This window comes from Pteropus alecto, unplaced genomic scaffold (assembly GCF_000325575.1).
Source record: "Pteropus alecto unplaced genomic scaffold, ASM32557v1 scaffold38, whole genome shotgun sequence".
Lineage (NCBI taxonomy): Eukaryota > Metazoa > Chordata > Mammalia > Chiroptera > Pteropodidae > Pteropus > Pteropus alecto.
In genome coordinates, this window is record NW_006442512.1 from 4,693,765 (window position 1) to 4,704,333 (window position 10,569).

General features: G+C 33.6%; 1 protein-coding gene across 1 annotated transcript in view; it reads right to left on the reverse strand.

Annotated features, from left to right (window-relative positions):
* Positions 1 to 263: 263 nt before the first annotated feature.
* LRRC49 (leucine rich repeat containing 49) overlaps positions 264 to 10,569 on the reverse strand; it is a 128,023-nt gene continuing 117,717 nt past the window's right edge. The window contains 2 exon segments of the mRNA XM_015597741.2: positions 264 to 467; positions 9,245 to 9,398. Of these exon segments, the coding sequence (XP_015453227.1) occupies positions 264 to 467; positions 9,245 to 9,398 (358 nt within the window).

Below are 10,569 nucleotides of genomic sequence, written 5' to 3' on the forward strand. Positions count from 1 at the left end.
TGCCAGTTCAAGGCCCAAGTTATTTCTAAAAACTACGTAGTTTCCAAAGGTTTGGCCATCATATATAGGAAATTAGTCCTCCCTTTCTCTAGCTTTCTTTCTATCCTTCCCAACCTTTAACTATGAGAACAGTAGACAATAATGGTTTGATGCTATTCTTTCTAGTTTGTAGGACAGTGTTGCTGTTTTAACATGTTTAACATACTTATTTCCAACTTCAAGAACATAAAACTGCTAAAATCAATTGTAACTACAAGCCATTTCTATTTTTGGTCAGTTATCTGCTGTAGGCAAAGCTTCATATAGGAATTTTTATTGCGGATTTCTATGACTGCATCCCTAACAAGCTCAATGAACATCTGTGGCCAAAGCTTCTGCAAAGCCTCGTTTTTCATGTTGATTTCTGTGGCTTCCTTCACAAGGTCCTCTATGTACATCTTGCAGAATTTCTTTTTTTCCTTTACTTCCTGTTAAAAAAAGAAAAATTTGCATTGAATCATAATTAATCTGAAAGCCAAATCAACAATTAGCTGAACCAGAGAAACTTGACTAATCTATTCTGACCCCCACCCCTCAGAGCAGGAATACTCTCCTAGACAGTCTGGACACAGCATTCTGCTTGAGTAAAGACAGCAACAGGGAGCCCCCTACTTCCTAGTCCGCTCCTACCTCTGTTGGACAACTCTGTGAGAAAACGTGTTTCTTTATTGGAATCATTGGATCATAACTACTATTTTTCCCTTGGTAGACATTATCCCTTCTCAGTTGAGGTAGTTTAGCTCATACAAGTCAGCTGCATGCACAGATTCATGGCTTTTAGTGGTCAATGTATCAGAGCACTGATACTGACTATCTTAATTGGTATGAGGTTAGTTAATATCCATATACATACTTTAAATAACCATACTGAATTCACTCTGTATTTTAGGAAAGCAGGTAGTGTGTGGTACACTACACTGACTTATGTGGCCTTGACCATTTTGACAAAGTTGGGGAAAAGTGTACAAGGAGGAAGATGAACTATATACAAGCTGGGACCCAGAAGTTGGCCTTTGAAAGAAACAGCGCTCCTACTCAACTTCGAGGTCTGGCAGTCTGCAATTGAAAATCCTGGGTTCAAAACACAATAGTGAAGTTTTGGACCAAAGGATATTCAGGCATTGGGCCCCGGTTTCATTCTGGAGGCTGAAACAAAGCCACTTCATTTGATGCAAGAATTCAGCATTAATTCTGACTATTGATACTTTTGGGGAATATAAAGACATGATGATGGAAAATGTCATATTATATATGGAAAAATCAATGGAATAGATCAGATAATCAGAATTATAAGAGAATCAACCTGCATTGATGAAGAAGAAAAGAAATAATAAATGTCAATGAGACAATAGGTTTAAGTGTTTGGAAAGGATTTACTGAAGCCTCTAACCCAAATCAAAACACTAAAATAATTTCGTGGTGAATTAAAGGGTTAAATTAAAATGTCAAGAGATATTGCCACTAAAGCTACTTGTAGAAAGATTTATAATAAGGAAATACATTATAATGTTAAGTAGAAAAAGAAAAACATAAAATGAGATTTTAGTAGAGGTTGGGTTATACAAGCGTATTTGTCAAAACTTAGCAATTGTACACCTAAGATTTGTATTTCACTGTAAGAAACTGTATCCAATGTTAAACTCTAATTAATGATATGCGTGCTGAATTATTTAGGTAGAAGCATGCTAATGTGTGCAATTACTTTAAAATGAATTTTAAAAAGGTGGAATGTTGGCGTATGGAGGATGGGTCGATGCATAGAAAGGTGACAAAGCAAGTAGACTGTTAATAGCATAATCCAGGTTTGGGTGTATGACTGTCTACTGTAAAATTCTTTCAACTTTGCTGTATGTTTGAAATTTTCATTAAAAAGTTAGCAAAAATTATATAGAAAACTATTGGAAGAAAATATACTGAAGTGTAATTAAGATAGTCTTTGTGTTGTGAGACTAGGAGTGTTTTTTCCTCACTTATTCTGTTTTTCTTCCTTTTCTGGATTTTTCACAATTTTAAAACAACACGTTCTATATTCTTGATTGATTAATGTAAGTTAATGATGAGTCTCAATTGTCACTAACTTTCCCTAACAGAGGCATATTTTGGAAATTTTCTTATTACGTGAGATTTTTCTAATCACCCACCACACAGGGGTCAACATTTGATTTAGCTCATGTGCTCAAAAAAAACAGGTCATGGGTTGACCTATCATAAAGACATGTACAAATTTTGATGGGCAATAAATAACAAATGGTTCCAGCTGGTTACCTCTCCGATGTATCCAACATCTCTAATGCAGAAATATAGTCAGGGACTTAGTCGCCTGCACTAAGTCAGCTTGTTGATGAGAACAGCATTTAGCTGTTCCCCCTTTTTTAAAATTAAATTTATTGGGGGTGACATTGGTTAATAAAATTATATAGGTTTCAAGTGTACAATTCAATAACACATCATCTGTATTTTGCATTGTGTGTTCACCACCTAAAGTCAAATCTCCTTCTGTCACCATGTATAGGCCTCCTTTACCCTTATCTACCTCTCCCCCTTTCCCCTTTCCCTCTGGTAACCACTAAACTGTTGTCTGTGTCTATGAGTTTTTGTTTGTTTGTCTAGCTGCTCCCTTTTAACATTCAGTAAATCTGAGCTACACAAGGACTACTAGGAAGAAAGACAAGTGCGAATCACCAGAGATCAATAACTAAAAGGAGCAATATTTTACAATAAGCAATGCATTTACACAAGCAGGAGGCACAGAGTATATTTAGTGAATGCCTCTCCCAGATTTCTAAGTTTCTTAATAACACAATTTTGAATTTTTAAAAAGATAAAGTTCTAGCAGTACTACTGAAAAAAATTTTTTCTAGTAATTTAGGGATAATAAAAGTTAAAAAATATTTAAATGATGTATATTGTTAAATAATTTATATATAATAAAAATGAAAATGAACTTTTCATCATTGCAATTTTTGATGCTTTAAAATTTCCTGCTATAGTTTCTTCCATTACTTCATTTTAAACATGTTGATACAGAAATGTATCTGCTATAATAACTGTTAATTTAGTAGCTATGTTTGAAAGTATTACTTCATCGTTTCCACTCTCTTCAAAGCCAATTACTCTGCACCTCCGTGCAGTGTACTCTAAAACTCATCATCTGCCAGCACAATGCACTCTGCCTGCTCAGAACGATCCTGTTAAGGAGCACACCAGAGATACCTCTCTTGCCCTGACCTATCAAGGAGTTGTTGCTCTTTGAATAATGCTTTTTGCATTCTCAAATGCTTTCATATGCTTATTTTTTCTATCCCACAATATCCCTGTATGGTTCATAAAGCAAATATTGTACAAGTTTAATCCTAATGAGATGAATTCTAAACAATATTGTTTATATTATTTCATCGAACTAAAATTTTGTTGTCATGAAGATGGTTTGGGGGGAAAAAGTAGGTTAACGGTAGGATTTGTTATAAAGTGATTTTAACTATGTGATAGTTGTACTGGGATTTAATCCATATCTCCATGCTATAAATGGGAAGCTAAGGTCCACAGAAGTTGAGAGACTTGCTCAGGATCAGACATCATTTACTAATATCTGCCTAGAGAAAATCTAATCTTGTCCTTGAAAAACCTGCAGTCTAGCTGGAGAGATGACCCAAACATAAGAAAAGATAACTTAAAAAAGTTAAACAGTAAATAAGTGGTAAATGAGATATTTAGCAAATATAATCAATGTTCAGAGAAAGTCCTTTTGCACTAGGGTGGTCAACAAGACCTCAGGAAGCAGAATAATACACTGTGGAAGAGTCCAAAGTCACAAATCAGAAGGCTTGAGCTCTGGAGGCAGCTCAGTCAGTAACCTGCCATGTGATTCTGAAAAGTTCACCTGAGTCTCCAGTTTTCCCCATCTGTCTAACAGGTTAGGATTCTAAAGTCCCTTTGAGTTCCCTGATTCTACATCCACCATCTTTTTTAGAATGAGTCAGAATAGATGGACAACTACCAAGCAACAGAATTATATATGTCATATATATATTGAAAGGGTCTGCCTACCCTGATTTGTGAGTAACTCTCTTCAATTAATTCCCTTAACAACTCAGGACATACAGAAGAAACTGAGCACTTTGTGCTTCAGGGATTTAAATATTTTTCAAGAAATGGGGAGAGTGGTATAAGTGAAGAAATGATGGGTTGTGAATCAAGAGAGAATGATTAAGGGACTAGGGCAAGGTTTGTCAGGTGTAAGTGGCAGAATCCGGGGCTCAAATCCAAGTCTCCTAGTGGCCTAGTGTTCTTTCCAAAATATTATGTGACTTCGGATTCTTTCTTTGCCCTTTAGTATTTCTCAAAACAAGAGTCAACATTCCAGTCTTTGCTTGTTCTTATTTACGGTTCAAACCACTTTAATCAAGACTTTGCTTATATGACTCTACTGAAACTATTTCTGTTAAAAGAAAAACAACTAATGACCTTGATTGCCAAATTTATCAAAATTATTTTCTTTCTAGTTTGTGCCCTTTGAACGTTAGAAAATCATAGCCTACACAATCAAGGTTATAAAGATTTTCTCCTATCTTTTAAATGAGAACTTCAAAGTTTTACTTTTCATACTTGGGAGTTTATTTGATTTGGAGATAATTTTTGCTGTATGGTATAAAGTTGGGTTTACTCGGTACCATTTATTCTATAGTCTTTCTACACTAGTCTGCAATACCTGCTATCCGTATAAAGTTTTCCCATATAGATAGGATAGTTCTGGCTATTTTGTCCATGGGTCTATTTGTCTATTTCTATACTCTCTTCATTATTATGCTTTATAATAATACTTGATATCTGGTAAGGAAAGTTCTTTTACTTTTACTTTTGTGTGTTTTATGTCTATCAGATAACTTATTAAAAAAAAAGGGCTCTGCTCTATCAGATAACTTTTATGATCTACTGGTAAAGTTCACAAATAACCCTGTCCAAGTTTTGATTAGAACCACCTTATATTTATGGATGGATTTAGAAAAATTGACGTCTTTATCATTAAAAAGTTTCTGTATGTGAATGTTAACTAGTTCTTCTTTAATGTCTTTCGATAAAATTTTATAATTTATTTAAGGACAGTAAAATTATAAAATTTTATTGAAACCGTCATAAAAAGCTTAAACATATTTTATTACTGATTGCTACAGTTTGTTACTGTGGTAAATGGCATATTATTTAAAATGTGGTTTTGAATAAGCAATACAACCTACATTGAATTGTTGGTCCCTTTTCTAAAAGCTCTTTATGATTTAGGGAGATTATTGCAAACTATTTTTTTCAGTTTGTCATTTGTCTTTGCTTATTTTATTCCTCCAGACATTTTTCTCATTCCAATGCCACACAATTTTCCATGGTTTCTTGTAGAAGAAATAATGCTTTCATTATAAACTTTAAAATCTTTGATCCATTTGGAATTTATGCTGGTGCAAGATATGTCCCACATTTTTTCTCAGTTCTCTAATTATTCCCAAATCATTTATTGGATAGTTCACCTGACTGGTTTAAATTCTTTATCATAAATAAATTCTTTGTTTCAGTGTATGCCTGACTTTCCATTCTATTCCATTAGGCTATCTCTTCATAACTATCCTGTTTTAATTGATGACTTTATAATATGCTTTAATATCTAGTAGTGCTAGTCTTCTCATTGTTCTTCTTTTTCAGTGTTTTTAAGGCTATTTGTTTATTTTTCCCACATGTACTGTAGGATTAACAGGTTTAACAAATACCTCAATGAAAATTTTTTTGTATTTTTATTGGGATATTAAATTTTTAAATTAACTTAAAGAACACTGACATTTTTGCATTAGATCCTTCTTATCCAAAAGACAGTAGGTTTTACCATTTGCATAAATCTTTTGTGTACTTCATTAATGTTTTAAAGTTTACTTCATATAGCTCTTGCATATTTATTAGCTTATTACTAGATATTTTATCTTTTTGTGTTGTTACTGTGAGTTGGGTCTTTTCTTTCATTATATTTACTTTTCTGTTGTTATTTATATATATAGAAGCTGTTGATTTCTGCTCCATTACTGAATTTTCTTACAGCTACTTACAGTTTCTGAATTAATTCTCTTGGGATTCTCATGTATTCAATAATATTGTCTATAAATAGTAAATTCACTCCCTTCTTTTCAAGTTACCAGTGATTTCTTTCTCTGGTCTCATTGCACTGTTTGTTTTGATAAGTAATCGTGGTGATATCGAACATCCTTGTCTTTATACTGACTTCAATGATACATTAGTGTTCTTTGCTGTGCACAAATTACCTCAAACTTGGTGGCTTAAAACAACATACATCTATTATTTCAGTTTCCATGCATCAGTCTAAGCACAGGTAAGTTGGATGTTCTGCTCAGGACTTTACAACGCTTTACTCAAGGTGTTGGCCAGGCTGTTTTTTTTCCTGAAGCTTGGGATCCTCTTCTAAGCTCAAGCAGTTGTTGTGAGAATTCACTTTCTTGTGGTTGTAGGACTGAAGTCTCATTTCCTTGCGGGCTGCTCTCTAGAAGCTTCTCACAGTTCTTTGCCATTTGACCTTCCCCAAATATGGTGGCTTACTACTTCAAGACCAGTAGGAGAATCTCTCAGGGAAATCTTAAAACATTTTTTAAAGGACCTGGGATAATCTCCTTTTTTATTAACTCAAGCCAACTAATTAGTGATCTTAATTATATCTGTAAAATTCCTTTACCCTTGTCAAATTTCACTGTTTAGAAGCAATTCATAGGTTTTACCCGTACTTAGGGGAAGGTACCATGCGAAGGTATGGATACCAGGGGTTGGAATTCATGGAGGCCATCTTAGTTAGAATCTTGCCTACCACTAATGCTAACATTTCTAGAGTTTCCCCATCATGCATGACATTTACTATCCAATTTCTATTTGTCCTATTTATTAAAGACAATTTAGAACGAGTGCTGAATTAAGTGAAATACCTTTTCAATGTCTATAGAAATAATCACAAATTTTCACCTTAGATCTATTAATTTACTAATATTGAATCTTCCTTACATTGCTAGAATAAACTGCACTTGGCTGTAATGTTTGTTATTCATTTAATGTCCTGCTAGATTCTGATCGATAACATTTTAAAAGGAGTTTTGCATCATAAATATTCTTAGGTATCTAGTCTGGCTTTTCTTTTTCTGTGCAATCCTGATGGATTTTGGGATCAATGTTATGCTGCCTACCCTGGAAAAATGTAGGTTTTCTTTCTTTCTTGTTTTGAATGCAGCTCTTTGACATTTTTCTAAACGTCCTTCATAGACATTGTATTAATTTTGACTCATAGAACCAGCTGCTTTTAGGAAGAGAACTCATAATTCTGCCAGTTTGGCTTTCATTTTCCTCTTTTGACAACATCAGGAAACCTTTACTGGCCACAGGATTAAGCTCAATTTCTTTCACATAGCCCTCTTGCTTGCCACCTTCTAATCTCATCTTTTAACATCATCTATCTCAACCTCTGTGCTTCAACAACACTGAATTGCTCATAGTTCCTGGCCCTCTCCTTACCTTTTTTATACATCCATGCCTTTTGTTCATACTGTGTTACTTGCCGGAATTGCCCTTTTCCGTTTGTTATAGAGTTATTTTATCCTTTAAGACTTATGTCAGGAAGCTTCTTCTCTAGAAAGCATCCTTTGACCCCCTCCACTCTCTTAATATACTGATTTGTAATTATCCCTGTATATATCTATTTCCTTCATTAGAAAAGTAAGATCCATGAAGATAATGACAAGAACTTCTAATAGTCCAAGTATTATGTGTGATAGGTGTTCAATATGTGATTTTTGAATGATTAAAGGTATGAATGTAGAGAGAACAAAGATGAGACAAGAGGATTAGCTGACTGCAAGTATTTGAAGAGTTTTCATAAGAAAGAGACTTATTCTCTTTTCGACACAAAGCAGTACTACTAGGATCATTAAATAAAAGTTATTAGCTTAATATGGGTAAGAATTTCTTCATAGTTGGAATTGTTTATGATATACAACTACATCATGAAGTAGTGACCCTTCTTGCACTAGAAGAATTAAAAGCAAAATCTGAACATCTTTTAGGATGCTATAAACAATAATGTTACGTAGAGTTTTCAAGTGATTTTCAAGCTAGGGCAAGAGCCCTAAGGGCTCCAAAAAGATGCTTCAGGATTGGGGGTGAGGTGAGGGGAAAGGAAAAGAATAAAGATCCAATCAAATGAATCTCTGAACCCCCTACTTTCCCTCTACAACAGCAGTAGTTCCTCTTTTGCTTTGTTTTGACACACTAGTTTGGACATTCAGCTACAATATGGTTTGAAAAGAGTCCCATAGCTGTTAAAACACATTAGAAAAGCAGTTGCCTAGCCATTTCACTGCAAATTTCATATATATGTATATATATACATATATATGTATGTATATATATATATGCAACATAGTGCCTTGCGCATAAATCATATATGCTCAATCAATGGTGCTTGATCTCTTTGTCTTGTTCTTTTGCCCTTTAGTCCCCTCAAAATCTCTTAAAGAATCTAACTTTCTATTGCTAATTAGATGACTTGTTTCTTCAGCTTTTTTGAGAGCTCCATCAAGACAGAAATTGCACACTTTTCTTCTTTGTAGCTCATGCAACACTCTAACATCGTATTCCTCCAATAAAACCCTGAACACGTGAAAAAATAAAGAATTGGTTCCAGGTTTTCCGACTAAGTAGCTATAGCGAAAATGGAACAGGTCAAAATTATATCACATGATTAAGACTGTAGAGGTTAATGTTGTAGGAGAATGAAAGAAGTGAATTAAGACATCAAGGACTCAAGCAAATAGAACAGAAATGTGTCCTCTGCCAATCAGGCATGAGCTAGTTAGTACTCACAGCAAGCCTATATCCCTTTCCTTAATTCAGAAAGATGAGGATCCTTGATCTTGCTTTGGTCTAGATTTTGGTACAGATTACTTTTGAACACTTTTTTTTTCTGTAGAAATTAAGATATTGGAACTACAGACTCTACTTCTTCCTAATGCCTTGGCGCCTACTGTCCTCAGCTTTGTATATATAAGGCTAGCTAACATTTAAGAACAAAAAAATATTATCTTAACTCATTAAGGAAGAAAGGTACCACTACTAAGTCCTAAGCCATGTAAGATATATCCAGGCACTAGATTCCAAAAATCGATGGTATTATTACCTCTAGCTTTTCATTATAAAAGTCTCTTGTGGTATAGTTTAGCATTGCACGATTTGTGTTTTCTCCTACAAGTCTTTTGCTGTCATTATTTTCTTCATTGACAATACCAGGTTTTTTCCCTTTGGTTTCTTGCAGATACCGGAATTGCTTCTTCCTGTAGAAAGAGAGTAGAGATTTAGAGTTACTTTTTTAATTAAAATATGCCCATATTTTCTTGATTTTAGAGAAGAACATATATTCTTTTGAATATCTTTTTTATGAGTTTGAGTTTATTATTTGAGCTGAGGTCAGTACCCTAATCTTTCTAATAATTAAGCTACTCAATCCAAATTCTTTTGTTACATAACTACCAATCATCAACATAAACATGTCTGAAGCACTTCTAAAGTGAAAAAAACCTCTATCTTAAAAAAAAACCAATACCAAAATTAAGTAATCACAGAGCACAAAACAACCCAATTAAAGACGTAGTAGGCCAAACTTTCAAAGTCTTTATATCCCATCAAATATGTTAGTTACCCTCTTATAAATCATACAAATAGTTTAGAATTCCATTATGCAGCTCAGTAGTATTACTCATAGCTAAAAAATGGAATGAGATATGGGTTTAAGTTTAGGCAAAAAACAAAACAAACAGAAAACCAAAAACTTCCAACTGTTAGTATATCAGGGCAAGGTCCTAGTAGGAGGTAAACAATGAAGCAAAACCCCTCATTTGATTATGAAGAGCATAAACAGTGCTCATAGTATTATTTGCAGACCTGTAGGCCAAGAATTTCAGAGGACTGCAACTCATGCTCCGTGAAAAATGCTTTCTGGTCTCCACCACTTAGGGTGTCTATAAAGTAGACATTTATAGTCCACATTACTGTTCACTGTGAACTGAAGATTGAGAGCAGAAGGGGAATATCCCTTACGAGGTCTTCCTTTTTCCAATTTAAATGTGTAACATAATCTTTTCAGAAATTGTAAAGAGTACAAATTTTGAAAAGTATAGAGAAATAGATAAAATCACTCACAAATCTATATAAACCTGTAACATTATCACATCTCACATACTTCTTTCTAGAGTTTTTATATGAATTTTTGTAAAAAATTAAGATCATTCTAAACATCCAAATTTGTATGCTCTTTTCACTTAATGTTATACAACAAGAATTTTCTATATCATTAAAAATTAATAATTTTAATGAATATCTAAAATCCAGTTGTGATGTAGATCACAATTTACCTAATAAATTCTTTTTATTAGATATTTAGGTAGTATAATATTCTCATTTTTTATGAAGATATTTATTTTTATTATTATTTTATTTATTTATTAT